At 35.1% G+C, this 25,411-nt stretch overlaps 1 protein-coding gene across 1 annotated transcript in view; it reads right to left on the reverse strand.

The window, feature by feature from the left end:
- Positions 1-25,411, reverse strand: part of CNTN5 (contactin 5) — a 1,454,884-nt gene that overhangs the window by 529,869 nt on the left and 899,604 nt on the right. Inside the window, exon 4 of the mRNA XM_055091393.1 lies at positions 14,630-14,851. Coding sequence (XP_054947368.1) covers positions 14,630-14,851 — 222 coding nt within the window. The remainder of the gene's footprint in view (positions 1-14,629; positions 14,852-25,411) is intronic.

Consider the following 25,411-nt stretch of genomic DNA (forward strand, 5'->3'; position numbering starts at 1 on the left):
CAATCCTACCTCAAGAAACGAGAAAAATCTCAAATAAACAACCTAACCTTACACCTAAAGCAATTAGAGAAAGAAGAACAAAAAAAAAACCCGAGTTAGCAGAAAGAAAGAAATCATAAAGATCAGATCAGAAATAAATGAAAAAGAAATGAAGGAAACAAGAGCAAATTTCAAAAAAAAACTAAACCTGGTTATTTGAGAAAATAAACAAAATTGATAAACCACTAACCAGAGTCATCAAGAAAAAACGGGTTGAAGACTCAAATCAACGGAATTAGAAATGAAAAAGGAGAAGTAACAACTGACACTGCAGAAATGCAAAGAATCATGAGAGACTACTACATGCAACTATATGCCAATAAAATGGACAACCTGGAAGAAATGGACAAATTCTTAGAAAACCACAATCTTCCAAGACTGAATGAGGAAAAAAGAGAAAATATAAACAGACCAATCACAAGCACTAAAATTGAAACTGTGATTAAAAATCTTCCAACAAACAAAATCCCAGGACCAGATGGCTTCACAGGTGAATTCTTTGAAAAATTTAGAGAAGAGCTAACATCTATCCTTCTCAAACTCTTCCAAAATATAGCAGAGGGAGGAACACTCCCAAACTCATTCTACAAGGTCATAATTACCCTGATACCAAAACCAGACAAAGATGTCATAAAAAAAGAAAACTACAGTCCAATATCACTGATGAACATAGATGCAAAAATCCTCAACAAAATACTGGCAAGCAGAATCCAACAGCACATTAAAAGGATCATTCACCATGATCAAGTAGGGTTTATCCCAGGAACTCATTTCCTCTAAAATCAGGAACAAGTCAAGGATGCTCACTCTCACCACTATTATTTGACATAGTTTTGGAAGTTTTAAACACAGCAATCAGAGTAGAAAACGTTGATTTGCAAATGTTGAACCATCCTTGTGTCCCTGGGATAAATCTGACTTTATCATGGTGTATGATCCTTTTTAGATATTATCATATTCAGTTTGCTAATATTTTGTTGAGTATTTTTGTATGTATATTCATCAAACATATTGGCCTATAATTTTCTTTTTTTGTAGTGTTATTATCTGGTCTTGTTATCAGGGTTGTTGTAACCTCATATGATGAATTTTGGAGTGTTCCATCCTCTTCAGTTTTGGGAACAGTTTGAGAAGGATAGGTATTTGTTCCTCTTTATGTGTCTTGTAGAATTCCCCTGTGAAACCATCCAGTCCTTGATGGGCTTTGTTTGCTGGGAGTTTTTTAATTACAAATTCAATTTCAATATTAGTGATCAGTCTGTTCAAATAGTCTGATTTTCTTGATTCCGTCTTGGCAGTTTGTATCTTTCTAAAAATTTGTTCATTTCTTCTAGGTTGTCCAATTTGTGGGCATATAACTGTTCATAGTGTTCTCTTATGGTTTTTTTTTGTATCCTGTGATATCATTTGTCATTTCTCGTCTTTCATTTATATTTTATTTATTTGGGTCAGAGATCTCTTCAATTGCTTTCATTTTATAAAATTTATTTTTATTTTTCCTGTTCTATTTGGGTGATTTTCATTATTCTGTCTTCCAGATAACTTATTTGTTATTCTGTATCACTTAGTCTGCTACTCATTCCTTCTAAGGTGTTTTGTATTTCATATACTGAATTATTTATTTTTGATTGGGTCTTTTTTATATTTTCTAGTTCCTTGTTAAAATATTCAGTGTTTAGATCAATTATTTTTCCTAATTCATTTAACATTTTTATTACCAATACTTTGAATTCTTTAACTGATAAATTATTTCTGTTTATTTGTTTTTCAGGGGTACTTTCTTGTCCTTTCAATTGAGAATAGTTCCTCCAACTTTTCATTTTACTTAATTTTCTCTGTCTCTATGAATTTAGGTGAAATAATTACATACTACAGTCTTGAAGTGGTGTTTTTATGTGGGAACCTCCCTATGCAGACTGTGTATGCCTAATGCCTTTGGTAGAATGGTTGGATCTGAAGTGGACGCCAGTCACATCTTTCCTCAAGGTGTGCTGGTAGCTGTCACCTTGGTAGGGGGTGGGGCTGGAGATGGAGGAGCTAAAGGTGGCACTGGGTATGAGGCAAGACTTCCTCTCTGATCAGTGGCTATCACCACACTGTCAGGGGTAGGATCTGATCCCAAGTTACTGGAGCAGAAGCCCTGAGGATCGGGCTCAAAGTGGCTGTGTTTCCTTAGTGTGTATTTTTCTCTCTCCCCACAGCAGGACCTTTGCCCCAGAAGAGGGGAGTGCTGAAGCAAGTGGGGCCCATGTGCAAACAGAAGTCCATGTGCTGCCTGTGTAGGCGAATGTGGCTCTGCTCAGATGAAACCTTGTGTGCAAGTTCCCTTTGTCTCTCACAGCCAATCATTGCCCCCTGCCTCTGTTTCTCCCATCACCCTCTCACTGTTGTGGTGTCACTTCACAGGGCTGGTAGAACCCACATTGACTCTCAGCACATGTTGAGAGATTAGCTGTGGAGCTGTGGTGGAGCAGTCACTGTCAGAGATCTAGGCAGCTTTTGGGACACTGTCTGAGGAAGTGCCTACTATGGCTGCTGCCACCATCCCTGGGCTCTGCCTTGGGACCAGATAGCTTCTGCATCCCATGGTAGAGTCCTTTCCCCAGTCAAGCAGCTCCAGATCCAGCACTGCACTGTGCCATGGAGTGAGTGGGACCAGGGTGTTTGCTTGACTTGGGCTTTGGTATGCACCACAAGGTGGTCAGTCATGGGAAACCTGCAGCCACTAGAGCAGGACCCTCTCTGCTCTGCCTTGGGGTCTAGTTAGAGTGTGCACACTCCTCACAAGTGGAGTGCATGTTTTTCCTGACATTCTATCTGATCCAGAGGTCTTCCAACCAGCCAAGGGGGCTTGTCTCCTCTGCATGGGACTTCAGCACAGGGACACCCAGTCTGTGGTTTAAGCCGCTCATTCCCCAGGGTGGGTGTATACCCATGTAATCTCCCTTGTCCTTTGAGTCCCTTCCAGGGGCACAGGTCTTGACCCAATTGCTTTTCTTCCCTTCCTACCCAACTGCATCTGCATCTTTCTTATATCCTTGGTTGTAACAGAGTCTGGCTAGTTTCCAGTTCATTTTCAGTGAGTTCCACACATAGATGTACTTATTTGTGTATTTGGTGGGGGAGGTAAGCTCCACATATTCTTACTCTACCATCTTTTTTTCCCTCCTCAAAACTTTCTTTTTTGGGAATATTTCTTCATTATTTGTTTTATTCTCCTCATACCACTTAAACATACATTGGCTTTTTTTAAAAAAAAAATGTCTACTCTATCATCTCTCTAACAAGTTTTATATTTCTATTATTTTCCTATTTGTTTGACTTCTAATTTGTTTGCTATGCTCCTATCTTTTCAGTTGCTTCTATATTGCCAATAATGATTGTTTCAACTCTTTAATGGTTTTATTTGTCTCTCCTACTTGTTTCCTGAGCTCTAGTTGCCTTTATATTACCAATAATTAGGGTTTCAACTCTTTAATGGTTTTCTTTGTCTCTTCCATTTGTTTCCTGAGCTCTAAGGATTACTTCTTATCATTTTCTGTTATCTTGTCATATGTACTTTGATTTCACGTATGAGTTCTTTAAACTGTTCTTCCAATGTTATTGTCAGTCACTTCCTCAGAGGAAGACAGTTGTTATATCCTGAGTACAATTTTTCAGGTTATGGAGGGATCCACACAAGACAAACTGAAATCTCTGGCCTGGCCAACAACCAACAAGAGGCTGCGGTCTACTAACCACCAAGAGTGTGTTTTCAAGTGGAACTTCCCTCAGTCAGTCCTTCAAAGGTGAATGCAGCTACAATCAACAGCTTGACTGACATTTCATCTCATGAGAGAACTTAAGCCAGAACCACCCACCTAAACCACCCACAGATTCCAGACCCACAGTCTCTGTGAGCAAATGAAAGATTATTGTTTTAATTTGCTAAGTTTTGAAGTAATATTTACTCAGGAATAGATAATTAACAAACTATTTTTTATCTCCCTATGTTACTTATATGAAAATGTGTTTAAGACAAAACATAACTATGAAATCTATGAACTTCCCAGGAAAAGTAAAGAATAAAAATATCATTTACAAATAATCATACTTGGGAGAATGAAAATGCTTTATTTAAGTTTTATTGAGCCTTAAACATTTAGAATTAGAAGGATAATCTTTCCACTCTAATAATCTCTAGGATATTTATCTAGTTTTAGCTTCATCACTTCTAGTAATGTATGAAGTCTTAACAAATTACTGTTTTATTGTTAGGATTCTCAAAAATAAAGTATGTCTTAAATAAGTAACATAAGTTTATGTCCTAGCTGAAGACATCTTTTGATTCAATTCTGTTCTAAAATAAATACACTTTACTCAAGATTTTATCATAATTGAGTTGATTAGCACATCAATAATACCTTGCTTAATTTATGGAAATTGCCATTAAGATTAGAATATGAAGGCTGTACCATGAATATCTTATGTTCCTCTGATAGAATATTATGTAGAATAAGAAATTAACCAAAATGATATTTTTTAACTTTAAATTTTAATTTATTGAAAAACAAATTTGTTTTAATATAACCAATAGACTGACCTTGAACGATTTGAATCATAATCAATTAATAAATGAAGACGAGTATTTTAAGCATATACTTACACCCAATGTCAAAATGATCATCTACAGTGAACTTTTATGTCATCGTTAGCACACAATTATATTTGATAGGTTTTGTCTATTCATGTGTGACAGGAACTGGTTAGATGCTCAATAATCCCATTTATTCTTCCTAAGAACACTGGAATACTTTTTTTACCTTTCTTATGATTGGACTGGGACTCCAATGTGACTTGCTTCTGGATTGAAATAATATGTGTGAAATCCAGGACTCGTCACAAAAATCATGCATGGCCCTCCACCCTCTCTCTTCACCTGTAAATTAGCTGAAGGTAAAAATGCAGTAGGTGCCAGTGAGATCCTTATAGATTTTAAAATATTAGATGGTTCCCAAACTCTCCACATGGAGAACCATTCATTGAAGAATGAAGTGGAATGGGATGTGAATAGAAAAGAAACATTTATTGTGTCAAATTGTTTATTATAGCATACAGAATTACCTTGTCTTGATTAATATTGCATTTAAAAGCAAAATAATTTTAAAGCTTTTAATGAAGATATAATTTGATTAGGAAGCAATGGTCACTGAAGTATATATCATTAGATTATAGAGTCCTGCTTATATTCTCCTTTCCAAATTCAGGCCTTTGGATTACTACTTAGTTAAGTATAGTCTCAGGCCATGGGCCTATGACAGGAGATATTCAACCATTCCACCTCATATCTAGCTATATCAGGTTACAGTGCTCCAGTTTTTATAACTAGTTTTCTACTTAATCCTTTAGTCCCAGTCCTTCTTCACATGCCCAAATTCTGAAAACGGGTTTTCATCCTGTGTCTCTACTTCTAAATCCTATTTTGTTAACCTTTCTAGAAGGTCCAGTGTTATCATTTAGACATTTATATTATATGGATATTATGCTTCTTGTTTTTCATTTTTACATGGTTGACTTGCACTGTACAGTCATGTAATCAAGTCTGACTTCATTTTTGATCTTTGACTGTGGATGGCTTTCAAGCCACACCAGTCATTTTTTTTCCTTTTGCTTCACCTCAAGGAAAGATGATATGCATCCCTCCCTTGACTAAGGTAGGAAAGTTCATAACACGAAAACCCAAGCCCACATAAGAACTCTCACCCCAGCCCCACTCCCTAACCACAACAAAAACTAATGCAACCCATTCCTTGCTCAAGCCATTTTCCTACCAGCCTATCCTGCTCTCATCAGAAAGCTTCATGATGTGAATAATAAACACTTTTTGGTATATGTATAGCATTATTAGTCTCTGCATTTGAACCAATTTTGTGTTATGGGATATTGATCTTGCCCTCTGTAGGAAAATCACATGGCAAGTTAAGGCTCAGTCACCTGGGTAGGTGACAGTCTTCTCTAAGGGAAGCATATATTCTTCCCAAGGGTTTTGCAACCATGGAAGCAATATACCTTCAGACAGGTAACTAAAATGTGTAAGGCAGGCATGTGAGAAAGGTAACTCCTGAGTTTCTCTAGATAGCTTTCTCTTAGGTTTATATCAGGAAAACAAGATATGCTGTGGGATCATCCAAATTATTTGCACAAGATGGCATTACCTACGGGGGGAAGCCAGGGCTAGGTTTGGAGGCACTTATGTAGAGTAACATAAATTGCAAATGTTTAAATTATACTTATAAATCATAAAATCATATATATGTTTTTTTCTTTCTCCTTTTCCCTTCTGTTATTCCTGAGCGTTAGTAACAACTCCATCCTTTCTGGTCTCACCATGTCCAGAAAAACAATATAGAATTTAGGAAAAAGTGTTGCACATCCATCTTTAGGTTTGTGGTTATCAAATTATTTTAATAAAAAGTATTTTATAATTTTTCTCTTATGATTCTTAAATTAATGGATATTCTAACCTACCTATATGCATTTTTTAATCTAATGAAGGGATAAAATAAAAAATAAGTAACATTATAAAATAGTATTGAATTCAATATGTAAATTCTCAAGAACAATTGTAATAAGAGACATAAAGAAGTAATCAAAGTTTGTTTTTGTTGATAAAACCCCCATGAATGTAGCAGCTACAAAGGCAAACTGATCTAAGTGTAGTATAGATTAATCAAATTTTATGAGTGTTATTGGTGTTAGGTGATGTGATTTTCTAAATGGTCAACAAATTCTGTTAAAGTTCTTAACAAAACTAAATATACTCTTACTGTAATTTACCCATTTTTCATTGACATTTCCATTATGTACCAAAAATACCTTGCATATAATAAAGTACAGAGTTACATTCTTGCCTCAGAAAGTTTTAAAGAGAATTTTCACTAATGTGAAAGTTTAGAAGGACATTTAAGAGTACTGTAATTATAGGTCATTTAGCACTTCTATTCTCCACTTTCTAAATTAAAGTAGCATCCTTGATTCAAAATTAAGACAATCAAAACTACTCCACAAATTTTAAAAACACCTCTAAATTGGAGGTACAACCCCTTCTTAGAATCAGACCAGAGCAATAAACCAGAGCCTAAAGTTAGCACTGTATTGACAGTAGTCTTTCATCAGAGATGCCTAAGTAGGAGGATGAAGTTCTACTGTGAAATGATGACCCTGGGGTGCATCTACCCTTCTTCCAGTGGAGGTTTTGAAGCACTGGTATGTCATTTTGTTTATGGAGACATTGGTTTCCCTTGTAGAGTCCTGTTTTAGGATCAAGCTGATATCTCATTTCTTCTAACCCTTTTTGAAATTTCTGTCACTTATTGATAGGCTACCCATATACTAACTTTCTGCCTGTGGGAGGGTTTTAAGTATTACCTTATCTGAGACTTCTACAGCCAGGTTCCCTAGGGAAGCCTTGCTTCTTGGTGTTGAAACACTATGTTTTCAATTGTCTCCTGAATCATGACCAGACATTACCATGTCTACCTAGATTCTAAACTTGCCTTTCTGACTCAAATCCTCTTTTAAACAATTATTTCTGTGTCCATTTTTCTCAAAGATTAGGCCTAGTGCCAAACCCAATGCTGTCCACCTACTGGTTACCTGTAATTAATGGCCTCATCTAGCTTATTCATGTAATGTGAATTAAGCATATCGGTATTATGGTCTAGAGGAAATAACCTGTCATGTCCAATACAATTAAACCAAATTCATTTTTAATGATCATTGATATATTTTATGTGATAATTTCCAGAAATTTTGAAATGTTTAATTAGAAATTGTATTTTATGATGACATCCACAGTTACAATGTAAGTAAAACTTTTCAGTTTGTGAGAATGTAAGAAGAATTCTTAAAGAAAATATCCAAACCTTTCTTTAAGTTGCCCTTTAACACTGAAATTAAGTTTCTTTATGAAAGGTAAACAAGTGTAAACTGTCATTATAAAACTTTCAAGGATTCCTAAGAATTGAAGAGCATGATTTATTAAAAAGCTTTGTGATGAATGTTTCATGGGTAGTAGTATTATGTTGTGCACATACTATACATTGAGAGTCTAATAGATGTTTTCATCATTTTTAATGTGGCTATAAAAGAAAGGTCAGCTGATTCAGAGATGCTATCACTTATGAGAGTAATCAAAATGTACTGACCCCATACAACATTCAGAAGATGTCAAACTACAAAGCCACCTTGTCAACAGATGGAAGACATTGTTTTCCCCTGCTTTTCATTTGTAATAAAAATAAACACAGTTTAGCTTAAAAATCTTCAGGCAAATATTCTGTCATTGTGTAGAAATTTAGCCTAAATTCAGATTTCAAATTCCTCAAGTACATGCCCCCTTAATTAAGCAATATTTGTTAAGCTCCAACTAAGTTTGCACTGCTCTAAGTGCTGAAAGAGAATAAAAGAGGAATATACAAGATGGTCTTTGCTCAAATGGAATATAGTTAAATTGGAGAGAAAATCATGCTAACAAAAACTAATAACAATAGCTCTAAAAATTAAGAATACCATGAAACAACAAAGTCAAAGTTTCAATGAATAGTCATGAAATGGTAAGTCTTTTATTAAAAGATGGTTTTTAAACTGAGAGAAACTGGAGTTATCTGATTTATATAGGAGTATATCATCCAACTGAAATGCCTTTTTCCCTGCCCAGAGGGAACTCATATTTTCATAAAAGATCATTTAATTTTTTTATTTGGTCCTCCAAGACAATTTATCAGCAAAGGGTACTTTGAGGAAACAACAGAAAATTGTCAACACAGAGTCCACTTTGAGTCATGATGCCATTGCTCATGTTCCAAGTCTAATCTGGAAATAAGCCACATGAACAATGAAATTCAGCCAAAGGTCTTGAGAATGTGAGGCAACAAATCTGGTAGGTTGCAGGACTCTTCCAGATGTCAGAAGCCAGTGGTAGAAACTCCAAAGGCTGGGTAGACTCAGAGTGCTACATAAATTGCAGGTGGTACTTATCATTGAGGGAATTAAATATAACCAAAATTATGTACTTAAACTTAGCGAAAAATAACTTGCTTCAGTTAGTTTTAAGAACCACATTGTTTTTCCACCTGAGGTAGCATTTGTAGTCTCTGAATCCCAAGAATGGGCTTCACCAGTAAAAGCCTAAACTTTCTAGTAAGAATCACTCTTAATCCTTACTGTCTCTCTGCAAGGAAGATAAAATATCTTACCTAAACATCTTATCACATATGGAAGAATAAAATGCACCCTACACTTAGTTTACTCCCACTAAAACCACAATAACAAGAAGAGATTAAGTCAAAGACCAAGCTATTGGATGCTCATTTATAATGGGAGGAACAGGTATAGTGTCAGCAGTGGTTAACTCGTCCTTGTCTACATTGCAAAATCCAAAACTAGGACATGTTTTGCAGGTGTTTGAGGTGCTGACTCATAAGGCCTTTCAATTAACCTATATTACCATGAGAATTTCCAATTTAAACTTTAGTCAATTTTTTAAATCAATTAAATTACATTGCTTGCATTCAAACAACTACTTTAGAGTAACTATTAACAACTAAATTTTTAAAAACTACATAATACCTCTTGGTATGGGGAACATTTCACTGGCATAATTTGAAGTGATCACAGTCATTATCCAAAATAACAATATCAGGTTGAAAGAAAAATGACAATCAGATGACTTCTCTGATTGCTCAGCTCCAATGAACAGCATTCTCTCTTTCAGGTACTCTCCGTTTCTCTTCTCCCTTTCTTGAGTCTAGCTCAAAAATTTTTATTTATTTCCCTGGTTCTACTTCCTCACCTCAACCAAATTTCAGTGACTCACTGTTGTACTTTTCTGGTAGCCACCTTGTTTGCCTTCTCTTGCTCTGACTTGCTCCTGCTGTTGGAAATCAACTACCATGTTTTGTGCTACCCTATAGAGAGGCCCCCTGAGAATCCTCTGGCCAAAGACAATGAGTAGTTGAGACACTCAGTCCAACCGCCCTCAGCTATTGAGTCCTGTGAACAATTATGTGAGATAAGTGAGCTTACAAGTGGATCTGTACCTATTTGAGCCTTGAGATAAAACAGGAGTCTCACCTTGTGAAGGACACAGAACCAGAGGACAAGTTAAACCACATCTGTCTTCCTGACCCACAAAGGTTGTGAGATAATAAACATATAACTTTTGTTCATTTTGTTGATGTCCTCACCATACTTCTATATTTGCTACAGACCATTCTTCTCACAATATTGTGATTTTAAGGTTTTCTTTATAAGTTTCATCTATTTTATTTTTCTGTGTTATCTTGTGATTATCTCAACAGGTTGGTACTCTTTTTAGGCATCTAGTCTCTATAATCAATCAAGATTTGCTTACTCAGGCCCAAATTAAGCATTTTCCTTTGGAACAGAAGTCAGATGAAAGCCAGAGTCTTTTGTAACCTAATGTTGGAAGTCATATAGTTATATTCCATTACTTTTGTCATAATCTATTCTCCAGAAGCAGGTTACTAGCTTCAGCCCACAGTGGAAGAAAAGGGATTACACTGTAAATAGCAGCAGGTGGGAATCACTGTGACCTGTTTTAAAGTCTACCTACTACGGGTGTCACCATATTATTTTCATATTTTATATTTTAAGAAATAAAATATCACACTGTTGAGGTCATCTGTCTTCCCCTTCCTGGTACCATTTACCTGCTCTCCTTTTCCCTTTGTCCTCAGAGGTAAATGCTATAGTCTCTTGCTCTCTCAAGTTCATATATTTAAAATTGTATTATATATAGTTATCCATGAATATTATACTATATTTTTATTTTTTTACATAAATGACATCATATGTAATATTCTGTAAATTTCCTTGTTCACTAACTATTATATTTTGGGGTATATCGGTTTTGTTTCATAAAGATATGGTCTATTCATTTTAACAGTCTTAATTTTTCAATGAACGAAAAACACAGTTTATGTATCCATTCCCCTTCTGATGGACATGTGAGTTGTTTTCAATTTTTTGCTATTAAACTTACATTGCAGTGAAGTACTTTTATATTTCCTTGTGCATGTGTGGGAGAGTTTCTCCAGGTTTTACATACAGAAGTAGAATTGCTTTCCTAAATTGATCTGCAAACAACACTTTTATGTTTCTCAGAAAAATCTTAACTCTATCTGGGGTACTTTTGGGCATCACTCTGAGCAGAAGTGGGATAACTTTCTATTCAGGCTCTGTTAGTTTTCTCATTTTTCACAAGAGCGTGTCAATTCCAGCTTTACTCTCTATTAAGGCTAAAGGGAATTACCTGACAAAAGCCGTATGTCAGGCTCTTGTCAGAGAGAACAAACTCAAAGTCACATCTAGCCAAGATCTATCAAATGCTCAGATGGGAAAACAATACTTATGGAAGATTACTTGGAAAATACTCAGACTATCCATTCTGCCTGATACTCTAAATATGGATTAAACTAGAGCAGCAAAGGGCTTAAATTATATCAAACTGGTCCCTAGCCTAGATCCTCGTCACTCAAAGTATGGTTCACGGACCAGCAGTGTAAGCATCACCTGGAAGCTTTTTATAAATGCAGATTATATGGCCCTCCCCTCCTGATCTATTGAAAGGGGGAGTATTTTAACAAGACTCTCAAGTGATTGTATGTATATTAAAGATTAAAGGAAGAGCACAGTTTTAGATAATTACTTCTAATTTTGTTGTTGATGATTGGGTTTCATCTGCCTTTCTTGAAGCAGATGAAACTCATTGTTATGTACACAATAACAATAATGTTCAAGTCATTGACCTTTACATCAAATATTAAACTGTTAAGGAGGACCCTCCAGAAAAATTTGCCTAATCGAGGGTCAGAAATAGCTGCATTTCTACTGAGTAACTGATTCATTTTAATCCTTAAAAGAGTGGGAAATGTGTAACTGATCAGAGTTTCTTTTTCTTTAACTAATTACCACAAATGGGACTAACCTATGACAGGCATACAGACACTTTGAATTAATCTCAAACTTGGCTCCATTTTATGTCTCAATATTTGCTGTTTTCATCATTTTCATATATTTTAATTCACATTTTCTAGCTGTATTCTATGTATCATTGAGAACCACATTAACTTATATTTGGAACAAGAGAACAAAGGAGTAGAACATGAGGTGATACCAAATTATACCAAATACAATAGTATCCCATGATTCTGATCACTCAATCAATACATTCTCTCTTGGTGTCATCCTATAAAATAATGAATGAGGCCTAAAGAAGACAAATCCCAACACATCTCTCCCTGATGATTATGATATTGGAGTTAATGTAATGGATTTTTTAAAAAGAATTTATTTTTTAGAGCAATTTACAACAAATGAGAAGGCAGAGATTTCTCATCTACCTCCCTTCCCCCCACATGCATACCCTCTCCCATTATCAACATCACTCACCAGAATGATTCATCACTCACAGAATGAACATCACTCACTTTTTTACCAAAGATGAACCTACATTAACACATCATAATCACCAATAGTCATAGTTTATGTTAGGGCTCACTCTTGGTGTTGTACATTCTATAGATTTGGGCAAATGTATAAGGACATATATCCATCATTATGATATCATTCAGAGTATTTTCACTGCCCTAAAAATCATCTGTACTCTGCTTATCCATCTCTCCCATATGACAAGAGTATGTTTAGTTTTATACGAAACTGCCAAACTGTCTTCCAAAGAGGCTGTATTATTTTATATTCCCATCAGCAAGATATGAGAGTTCCTGTTGCTTCACATCCTCAGCAGCATTCAGTGTTTTCAGTGTTCTGGATTTAGACCCTTCTAATAAGTGTGCAGTGGTATCTCATTGTTGTTTTAGTTTTCATTTCTGTGATGACATAAGATGTGGTGTATCTTTTCATATAATTATTTGCCATCTGTATATCTTCTTTGATGACATATCTGTTAAGGTTTTGGGGCCATTTTAAACTCATGTTGTTGAAGTTCTTATGTTGATTTTTAAAAGTACTTTGTATATTTTGAATAACTGTCATTTATCAGATGTGCCTTTTTGCAAATATTTTCATCAAGGCTGTGGCTTGTCTCCTAATTCTCTTGATTTTTTTCACAGAATATATTATGGAAATTTAAACACTTATAAGTACTTTGAAAAATAAAACATTTTAAAGAACGAATTCCATAATTAAATAAAATTTAAATGACAGCACTATGAGATAATGCTCCACATGGCAACAATTGGCATAAACATGAGGCATGAGTTTGCCTGGGTTTGGTACCACAACCTAATTTGAAATTTCTAGGATTTTTCCAAGCAGTTTAGTTCTTACAAAATGTTTCTCTAAATGTTTAGTCTTTTATCAATCACAATTGAAATATAGCCCAAAGTGTATTGTACTTAAAATCAGTAGATATTTGAATGAAATTGGTTACTTATTAGAAGTGTGACATTGTCAAAGATACTCCTCTGCCCCCTGAGTTTCCATTTCCAAAGAAGATAGTAATAATATCCACTTCAAATGTTTGTTGACAGTATTATTGATATAAGCTATGCAAAAGAGACTGGCACAGAGCCTGGTAATAATCAAGCACTAGTGCTTCTCTCTGTTAATTAACCTTGTACTGTTTTGTTGATATATCCAAAAATGACAAAGTTAGAGAACATTTAGAAAATGTTGTTCAAACCATAATGTTAATAGCTGCATTGTCATCCTTAATTTAACTGATTTCTTAGTGTTGGACATTTGAATTATTTATTATTTTCTACTCATAAATGCTGCTAAGTATATACTTATATCTCTGTGTGCATTGTTTATTATTTCCTTATGCAAAACACATTTCTAGAAATAAAATATGAGATTGAAGGATATGACCATTTTGAGGCTCTTTATTTTCATTGTCAAATTGTCCTTCAGAAATTTAATATTTTTGCTTTCAGTATACAAATTTATTTAGTCTTAATCCTAAATCAGAATTGGAAGCGATTATAATTAAATACATTAAAAAATTTTTGAAATAGGTGTGGAACATAAGACGAACTTATGACCAAGATGGCCTTAACATTTTCCTCAGCTTCACTTAACATTTGAGAGGTTTCCTCCTGACTATGGTCCCCTAACCTCCATTTTCTTAGAGCATTTACTTTATAAGAACTGCAGTTATATATTCCTTCTTTGCTTCTGTGAAATGTAAATCTTTACCCAGTCTCTTACCAGTTTTAAAACCCAAGAATGTCTTTCTCAAGGACCTGGGAGCCTTTTTTTTTTTTTTTTTTTTTGGAAATGTAATCATCAAAAAAGAGAGGGTTCCTATTTCCCAGACTCTATAAGATGGTAAGAGGCTAACTTCAATAAGCACCAATTAGTAAACACAGATGGCCTATCACACTGGCCAAACTACTCCTTAATGTCCTCCACCTTTCCAGATCTTAAAAACTCACTTTCTGTTTCACAGTTGAGTTTAACCTCTCTCCTCTTTTGCAATAGGCTGAACTCCTACTGCAATAGTCTTGAATAAAGTCTTTTTTCCCTGCTTAATTCCAACAGGTGCAATTTTTTTTTTGACACTTACCATCTTGTTTGAAGGCATCTGAGGAATGATAAAGATTGATGGGGGAATAATAATGTTGAGCTGCCCCTCGCCAGCTTGGTGAAGAAACACTCAGTGTTCCTAATGGAGGACTGCTGTATCGTGGTCTAGTCTTTGAACCATAGAGGGATGAAGATGAACTCTTCTTAATTCTTAGCAAAGTAGCATATGAAGTAGGGAGACCGGGAAGAGTTCCAGAATATTCTGTAAAAAAAATAATAATAATAATGAAAAGTGAATTCTGAGGAAACTGGGTTTTTTTAATGAAAATTTTTCTTCTGAAGACATTGTTGAAAATCTACCTTGGAGATGCAACAAAATGCAAACTACAGTGGGAATGGAAAAAATAAAATATTAAAAATATATTTTAAAACATTTTCTGAAAACTCTACTAGTTATAAAGTTGGTGTTTTGCAAGAAAGAAAGAAAGAGAGAAAAAAGACATGAAGGAGGAATGAAAAGAAAGGAAAAGAGGGACTTCCCTGGTGGCAAAATAGTTAGGATCCGCCTGCCAATGCAGGGTACACGGGTTTGAGCCCTGGTCCGGGAAGATCCCACATGCCGCAGAGCAACTAAGCCCATGTGCCACAACTACTGAGCCTGCACACCTAGAGCGCGTGCTCGCAACAAGAGAAGCCACCACAATGAGAAGCCCGTGCACCACAACGAAGAGTAGCCCCTGCTCGCCGCAAGTAGAGAAAGCCCACGCGCAGCAATGAAGACCCAATGCAGCCAAAAATAAATAAATTAATTAATTTTTTAAAAAAAGAAAAGGAAAGGAGGAAGGAAAAGAGAAAAAGGAAGGAAGGAAAGGAGAGATGAAGGAAAGAAGTAAGAAAGGAAGGGAGGGAAGAAGGACACAATCCATCCAAATATCATTTATTTTCTTTGTCAGGAATATTTGGTCTTAATATTAAAATATCCATTCACACACATTAAATCAGTTCTTTATTATTTAAAAATGAGAAAAAGAGGAAAACAGCATTATCAATTACATTCTACAAATATAGATTGGATCTTCATCACCTAAAATTTATCATATAGTAGGAAATGTGTCTAATGAAGCATATATATTTGCACCAGACTGTAAGTTATGCCTCATGTTCTTGAAAAGCAGTCAAATTCATTATGGAATGTAAAGAAAAATAGATGGAATTTGTTTTGTAGAGTTTGTTATATATAATCTATATAACAATATTATTAAGTAGGAATACTATTATGAAATTCCTATCTTTAATGATTATTGAGAAATGTATTGCCCATATTTTACTTTAATTTCTAAGATTTTTCATTAGAAAACATATGCATAGTGCCTGAAGTAGATTGTACTGACTCTCCTTTATGACCACAGGGAAGTCAGTTTGGTGTATAGATCAAACATTTAAAAACACAAACTAATTATGATGAATTCTAAAAATCAATTAAGAATTGGATTTTTTCTATGTATAATATCGGTTGTATTCGACAATTCATTGATTTTGGAAATACTTTTAGGAGTCAGACATTTTTGGTCAGGGTATTTGACGTTTCAACTTAATGGATGCTAATTTAATTTTGGATAAAAAATAATTTATATTTGTGAATAAGCTTTCTCACAATTAAGATTATTTAGAATCATTATCCTGTCTCATAGAGATATTTTGGAATGCATGAAGCATTTCTGTGATTTGAAAATAACCCTTTAGGTGTTAAGCATCAAATCAAATTTAACATTTTCTGTTCTGTGAAATTGTAAATATGATTTCTCTGAAACTCAAAAAGGTATATTTTTAGATGCACTCCACCTTTAAAGTGAACATTATATGTGTAGTCCAATCCCATCAGGAACTGTTAAGAGATTCATGTCCTTTAGTCTTTGTGTTCAACCACAAGTCTGGTAAAGGTGGATCAATTTTAACTGAAAATAGCTAGGCTCTCCTGGGCAAACTATATGAGAACAGATTATGGGTAGACATAAAATCTCCTTTAAAACCTGAAATTAAATGCAAGTTTTGGCACCTAGAGGTGTAAGGTAATGAAAAGAGAATGAGTTTCCTTTAAGGTAGTTTGTAGTTGTAGTCTCTGAACCTACTCATTTCTCTGTGCAGTCTGTTGCTTTTGTTTTAGCTGCCTACCTTGCTCATATAAAAAAAGAAAAAAAGAACTGTCCCATGCTAGTGTTTAAAATTAAAATGGAGTATGAGAATGTGGCTTATAGTTCTTAAAGCTAGATAAGGATAATCAATGGAAAACTAGAAAGGCCATAATGAGGTTCAAAAAAGCCAGGATCATGCTTGTAAAACATATATATATATATATATATATATATATATATAAATATATATATATAAACAAAATGCATACTGTTCAAGTGGTACAATAATTGGCTTATGACACTCCATGTAATTAGAGATGAACCAAATTAGGATTTGGTTGTTGTGTTTCTCAACAGGATTTCATTTGTTATGTAATCGGTTGCATCTGTTGCTGTAGAAATTACTTTGTCATCAATTAAAGTTACTCCAAAGCTGCTACTAGAAATCTAACAATTTATTCATTCATTCATGTATTCAAAAAGCGTGTAATGAGAACTCAGTAGGGGATAAGTGCGAGGAATACAAGGATGAACAAATATAGTTGTCCCTTCACATCTGCAGATTCTGCATCCACAGATTCAACCAACCACAAATTAAAAATATTCAGGGAAAAAAATTTCCAGGAAGTTCCAAAAAGCAAAACTTGAATTTGCTGCACACCAACAACTATTTATATAATATTTACATTGTACTTGGTATTATAAATAATCTAGAGGTGATTTAAAGTATTCAGGAGGATGTGTGTGGGTTATATGTAAATACTAAGCCATTTTATACAAGGGCCGTGAGCATCCTCGGATCTTGGTATCCAAAGGAGTCTTGGAACCATTGCCTCATAGATTCTGAGAGAAAATTGTATTGCCTCAGCCTTCAAGGAGCTTATGATCTAGTGGAGAAGAAAGATAACTGTGTGTGCAACTTTAGTGTGAGAGAAAAGTAAATTCAGGAACCTATGTACTCTCATCCACAGCTGAAGAATCGTCTCATTCAGCCTAGGGACATCAGAAAATGATTTTCAGATGAAATACTATCCAAACTGAGCCCTGAAAGCCTGTTAGCGATTAGCTCAGCAAAACTCTGTGTAGGAAAAGAAAGATATTCTATACAAAAGGGAGGAAGTATATGAAGAACTGGAAAGGAAAGGCAGCATGTCATACTTGGTAGATTAAAATAGTCTAGAACCCAGGGTTAGAGGCATACAGGTGAGAGAAGAGGTAAGGCTGGATAATTAAGCAAGGGACCAGTGATGAAATGCCTGGTATGTCATGTGAAAATGGAAAGAAAACAATATTCATTTTAGAAAGATCACTCTGGCTGAAGTGTCATTTGGACTAAGACAAAAGGAAAAATGACTACCCAAGAGCCTAAAACTGTAATAAAAGCAAAGATTAGTCAGAACTGAGAAGGTGATCATCTGTAAGGGAAGGAAATAAATAAAATTACTGACAGATTGAATTTCAGGCAAGGAAGGGAAAGTAAGAAACTTAGGATGGTCTGTGCTACAAGAAGATGGATAAAAATGCAGGAAAAGGCAAGTGCTTGAGATGAAACTCAATAATTCAGTTTTGGGCAGGTAGAGAGCTAGAGGTGCTTCTAGCGCATTTATGTTGACTATAAAATTCTGTAAACATAAAGGCTCATGAGAGATTATTAAACGGTAACCAAATAGGTAGTTATAAAAACTATGAGAATTGATAAATTTGCCAATGAAATAGGTAAAATGAGAACTAGAGTGTTTAAAATGGTAACTTGATGAGCACCAACATTTCAAACAAAAGTGGAGGTAGTGTAACCTGGAAAGGAAAGAGGAAAAGCAGAAAAGTGGGATGTCATTGAAGGGAAGGGAAGGGAAGAGAGTCTTTCAAAGCAAATGGGAGAGCAGTAGACAGTGTTAAAAGATCAGTGTGGAGAGGCTGCCCTGCAAAAAGGGGATGCTCAGCAGTTATCAAAGCTGCCCTACTGCTCCACATACAATGCACAGTTGTACGTGAAAGTGGGGTCAGAGTCAGGAGCTGAAGAGGACTTTCCAGGCTCTGGAGAGAGTCTCAAACCCCTAAGCTGCCATTTCCATTGTATTAGACGTAAAGACCCTGGACTTAGCCGGTAGCCTCCATTAGTCTCCTGGTCTGAGAGCAACTGATTATTAATTCAGTGAGGTCTCCCTCTCTCAAGGGCATTTTTAATTCTTCTATCTGATGCCGTTTTAGATGTCCAGGCTTTTTTTCTGACATCTCTGATTTTCCCACTCCACAATCCCAGTTCTGGGGATCCTCAGCTCTGGAAAATAGATATATTAGTATAAATAAATAGGAAATGGTGTTTCAATTACAGGACTTTTATATTTACATCTTATCTTCCGTCCTCAAGCTCCACACCTTGCTGGATCTCCTGATGATGGTGCTTCCTATTTCACTGAGAAATTAGAAGAAATCGGAAGAAAGTGTCCTTCACATGCTCCCACCACCTGTATGTACACTCATATACCCTGCCTTGCATTCACTGATATGCTATGGATAAATAGTCTGTGCACCTATTAAAGGCCAGTTGTGTGCATTGAATCTCATTCCATCCTATCTTGACTCCTGAAGGACATCGTTCTAGAAATTCCCCTCTGTCTCTCCTTCAGCATCAATCATCGTCTACCTGTTAGATCGTTCCCATAACTGTACAGAAATTCCTCTAACCTTAAAAAGGTCACCTTGACCTACCATTTCTTCCATTTATTTTCCTTTACATCAAGACTTCTTGAGAAGAGCTATGGATGGCCATTGTGTTCAATTCCTCTCCTCCCCTTCTCCCTTGAGCCTATTCCAAGCAACCTTGCCTGTACAACTCCACAATAAAGACTCTCTTCCAAGTTAATAGTGACCAGGTCACTGCTAAGTGTAAGGATCAATTATCACTCTACTAGACCTATCAGCCGTGTGTAACATGGCTAACCATTCCTTTTTTCTTTAAATATTTTCTTCATGTGATTCCGGGATACTACAATCTCATGTTTTTATTCCTATTTCATTGGATACTCCTTATTTCCTTGCCTAGTTCTTCTTTGTCTCTTCAACTTCTAAACGTTGGTGTACTATAAAAAAAAAAATCTCCATTTACAGTAGCTCTTAAATGCTCTTGTTCATGAACATCAACTCCTTCCCAGATGAATTCCACGTTTACTCTAGTCTCAGTTACTTGGACCCCGCTCCAAGTCTTTGATATTCCTATATTTCCTACTCTTAACTCCTTCTCCTAAGTAATGCCTCTTTGCTCATTCTCCTTTAGTGGTTCTGCCTCAGCTCCTAAACATTTCCTGACCTCTGTCCTAAAAGACATCTCTCAAAATAGATCATTTGGTAAATATTACTCAGGGTTCAGAATCTGTTTTTAGTTATCACTTCAAGAACTGTTATTTAAGAAATAGGAGAGTAGGGTGGGTCTAAATTCTGAGCCCAGTATTTCAAAGAAGTTTAGTGAAATATAAATACTAAGTGACAATCCAGTGGCCTCTGGACTGAATTCCTTCTACACATAACTTCTTGCTTGCTTTCAGCAAGCTCAAACATCATTTTGTCCCAAATTCATTCTTTTCTCACTCAGCATTCATTGACTTTTTCAACATTTCTTCATTGAATTTCTACTAAGTGTTGGGAACTGGGGATACAGTGGCAAGTAAATCACATGTGGTTCCTGACTTCATGGAATTTACAACCTGGGAGTATTGGTAGAAGATTACACTTGAGTAAAGTATTAATAGAGGAACCTTAAATAAACAAACACCATTATTCTTCAAATATATAAAACCAAGAACTATGATACATATAATGAAGAAAAAGGAAAACAAAGAAAGCAGAGTCCCCTGGGAGGAAGCTTGCCAACAACATTTATTTTTCTTCGCTGACATCATGACTGAGTTACTGGGAACAAAATCTCTTCTCTTGGCTGTGGTGTGTACATCTTCCTCCTACACCTTGGCCACTCGTTTTTTTGAATGAGAATTTTGGATCTGTCAGTAAACCTATCTGTAGTATAGGCTCCAAACTTAGATGACCTCATTTAATCTGGACTCTACCTCATAGCAGCTCTGTGGCTTTGGGCAAGACATGAATGGCTCTGTGCCCTAATTTCCTTGTCTTTATAATGGGGGATAACAATAGTACTTGCCTCATAGGTTGTTTTAGAGATTAAAGAGATCAATACACATAAAGCACTTAGAACTTTAGAGCTTTACCTGGTTCACAGTAAGAACTCAATATATGATAAATATATTATCTGCACTTTTTAACATATGATATATCTATATATCTATATATATTATCTACACTTTAGTTAACACCCTGTACTACTTTCTGGTGGGCATAAATTTTTTCCAGTTTTATTGAGGTATAATTAACATGCAGCATGGTATAAGTTTAAGGTGTACAACATAATGTTTTGACTTACATACATCATAAGATGATCCCCACAATGGGTTTAGTGAGCACCCTTCATCTCATATAGATACAGCATCATATAAATAGAAAAAAACCTTTTTTCCTTGTGATGAGAACTCAGGATTTACTCTCTTAACAACTTTCATTTATAACATACAGCAGTGTTCGTTATCTTTATAATGTTGTACATTCTATCCCTAGTACTTATTTATCTTATAACTAGAAGTTTGTACTTTTTGACCACCTTCATCCAATTTCCCCTCTCCCAACCCATCATCTCTGGTAACCACAAATCTGATCTCCTTTTTTATGGGTTTGTTTGGTTGGTTAGTTGGTTGATTTTGAAGTATAACAGACTTGCAATACTGTTAGTTCTTGGTAGACAAGTTAGTGATTCAATATTTCTATATATTTCAAAATGATCACCATGATAAGTCTAGCTGTTATCTGTCACCATACTAAGATATTACATAACTGTTGGCTATATTCCCCACACGGTTCATTTAATACCTATGACTCATTTATGTTTTAATTTAAAGTTTATACTGCTTAATCTTCCTTACCTATTTCTCTCCTCCCCCTATCTCCCCCCCCCCTCTGGCAACCACCTGTTTTTCCTCTGTACCTATGACTCTGTTTCTTTTTGGTTATGCTTGATCATTTTTTCATTTATTTTTTAGATTCTGCATATAAGTGAAATCACACAGTGTTTGTCTTTCTCTTTCTGCCATATTTCACTTAGCATAATATCCTCTAGGTCCAACTATGTTGTCACAAATGGCAAAATTTCATTCTCTTTCAGGGCTGAGTAATATTCATATATATATATATCATATCATATCTTCTGTTTCCATTCATCTCTTGATGGGCACTTAAGTTGTTTCTATATCTTGGCTACTGTAAATAATCTTCAGTAAGCAGAAGTGTGCATATATCTTTTCAATTTTGTGTTTCATAGTGGCTGCACCAATCTACATTCCCATCTGGTGGATGTAATTGAATATTGGGCTTACTCCTTCTAGATTTGATTGGGTTACAAAGTGAAAGTATAAATACCAAATTTTAATACTCACTTTACTCTGAGGAATTAATAGCGTGAAAAATGTAAGGGGAATAGTTAGACTTCTATTACCCTGACAGATGTATTCCCATGAGTAAGTTCCTAAGAAAAAAGTGTGGCCAGTGATGGAAACCATAGATCTACAGAAAACTCAAAGCCTATAAATTCTTGTATTTATATTGGCTAAATAAATACTTATCTATCATTTTTCCCTATTCCTGTCGAGGGTTTGGAAGGAAAAGGGACTCATAATTTCTTTCCAGAGAAATCTTCATCAGTTGCTCAAACTTTTAATGAATATCTATGCTGAAAGTGTCAGCAGAATCTAGTTATACATTAATTATTTTTTCTTCTATTTTCCCACTTCTCATAGATCAGACCTTAGAGAATGTGCATTACAGTTATTAAGTGGTCTAGAGATTTTGTGATAAAACTCAATTAACCTGGTGCTCTCACACCATGGAATTCCAGCTGGAGGTTGGGTACGAGTAAATATTAATACCTTCATTAAATATTTCCTAATAAAATGACCCTGAATATTATCTGACCCAGGACAACTGCACTTATATTATTTAATAAAATTGTAGTCTATTAAGTCAAAATGGCATTGCCACCACTTCAGTCTTGGAACTAGTAGCACTGTTTTTTCATTAATTAAAAGGTCAGTTTATAGATGTAACATTGCTATTGAATGTAAATAATGTTCAAGAAATAATGGATTAGAATTAGCAGGACTAGAATTTTATGGCAATATTTATGAATAAATAAAAATGAAAATGACAATATGATAAAGGATACATTTTAAAATATTTAATCTCTTACCATATTTGAAATTTCCTGAATTTTCTGGTACCAACCATACTTCAGAATTCTATCCCTATTACTAAGTGTGAAAAACATATGTACCAGGAACTTAAAGCACTTAAAATCTTAATGAAAAAACTAGACCATCACTATTGGATTCTGTATGTGAATGTTTTCTGTCCATTATCCATACAGTGCTGTTAATTTTTATAGCCAAACAAGGGAAAGCAACAGCAAAAATTTATGAAATGACAGGTCTTTATATAAATTAATTTATTTCCTATAGTTCTAGTTTGATTTTAAATATTTATTTAAACTCTTAAAATATAAGTAAACTATAGCAGCAAGTGATATGTGATGTTCTGAAGAATATTAATGCTTAATCACTGGCTCATAAGTCAGAGGAGCAAAGAGTGCCACCATCTACTGATGACACTGTGCAGAGAAAGAGCAGAAATCATACAATATCTATGTCCACAGTGTGAGTCAATTTGGCATCAAAGTCAGCATAAAGAAATTTGATATCTGATCTTTTTCAAGGTAATTGCTAAGGCTGTCTTCTCTTCGATAAGAATTAATGTTAATTGTGCAACTTTAGCCTGCTACTGTTTTATGAAGCTTGCAAGGATGGATGTAACACCTCAGCGAAGCCAGTCATGTGAAGCATATTTAGAATGGTTAATAATTTATTAATAATGTGCATCATTTCAATTCGGTTGTCTTCATCTATGACAGAGGACAGTCTGATAGAGCCTGAGTCACATGGATTCTATGTCTGAACTCAGCACTTTCTTCAAGAAGAAGTGTGTAAACTTGACAGTGTTTTAGCTGCAGGAGTAAGAAAGGAGTGCAGAGGATGAAATTCACCATTTTTAAAGCACCAAAGTATGGCATCTAAACTGTAGTACTTTTCTTACTGATGTAAAAAAAAAATTTTAACAGTATTGCATTTCTAGGGTTCTGTACATAGGAATGACAAATAGACATACTTACAGGGTAAAAAAGAAACATAGCTCTAAATTATTTCTATCACTCCTTTTTAGGTACACTGTGTTTGGATTTGAGGTCATAATGATTTCAAATTTGGAGAACTTTATCTTCTTTTCTGAATATTAGTACTCAGTTATATGCACAGATAGATCATGAAAGTTGTTACACCTTAATCTGGGAAGTATATATGCTTTTACTGCAAAAAAAAAAAAAAAAAGAGAGCTTCTTACAGTTCTCATGTATATTTTTTTCACTATTGTCAAAAGTTTTTCAAAATCTGTAGTATTTAGAGGTCAGACAGCAGAAGCAAGAAGAACAACAATCCTGCAGCCTGTGGAACAAAAACCATATTCATAGAAAGATAGACAAGATGAAAAGGCAGAAGGCTATGTACCAGATGAAGGAACAAGGTAAAACACCAGAAAAACAACTAAATGAAGTGTAGATAGGCAACCTTCCAGAAAAAGAATTCAGAATAATGATAGTGAAGATGATCTAGGACCTCGGAAAAGGAATGGAAGCAAAGATCAAGAAGATACAAGAAATGTTTAACAAAGACCTAGAAGAATTTAGGAACAAACAGAGATGAAAAATACAATAATTGAAATGAAAAATACACTAGAAGGAATCAGTAGCAGAATACCTGAGGAAGAAAAACGGATTAGTGACCTGGAGCACAGATTGGTGGAATTCACTGCTGCAGAAGAGAATAAAGAAAAAAGAATGAAAAGAAATAAAGACAGCCTAAGAGACTTCTGGGACAACATTAAACGCAACAACATTCGCATTATAAGGGTCCCAGAAGGAGAAGAGAGAGAGAAAGGATAAGAGAAAATATTTGAAGAGATTATAGTTGAAAAATTCCTTAACATGGGAAAGGAAATAGCCACCCAAGTCCAGGAAATGCAGAGAGTCCCATATAGGATAAACCCAAGGAGAACCATGCCGAGACACCTAGTAATCGAACTGGCAAAAATTAAAGACAAAAAAAATTATTGAAAGCAGCAAAGGAAAAACAACAAATAATATACAAGGGAAGTCCCATAAGGTTAACAACTGATTTCTCAGCAGAAACTCTAAAAGCCAGAAGGAAGTGGCATTATATACCTAAAATGATGAAAGAGAAGAATGTACAGCCAAGATTACTCTACTCAGCAAGAATCTCATTCAGATTCCATGGAGAAATCAAAAGCTTTACAGACAAGCAAAAGCTAAGAGAATTCAGCACCACCAAACCAGCTCTACAACAAATGCTAAAGGAACTTCTTTAAGTGGGAAACACAGAGAAGAAAAGGACCTACAAAAACAAATCCAAAGTGATTAAGAAAATGGTAATAGGAACATACATATCAATAATTACCTTAAACGTGAATGGTCTAAATGCTCCAACCAAAAGACACAGGCTTGCTGAATG

Source organism: Physeter macrocephalus, chromosome 16 (assembly GCF_002837175.3).
Source record: "Physeter macrocephalus isolate SW-GA chromosome 16, ASM283717v5, whole genome shotgun sequence".
Taxonomy (NCBI): domain Eukaryota; kingdom Metazoa; phylum Chordata; class Mammalia; order Artiodactyla; family Physeteridae; genus Physeter; species Physeter macrocephalus.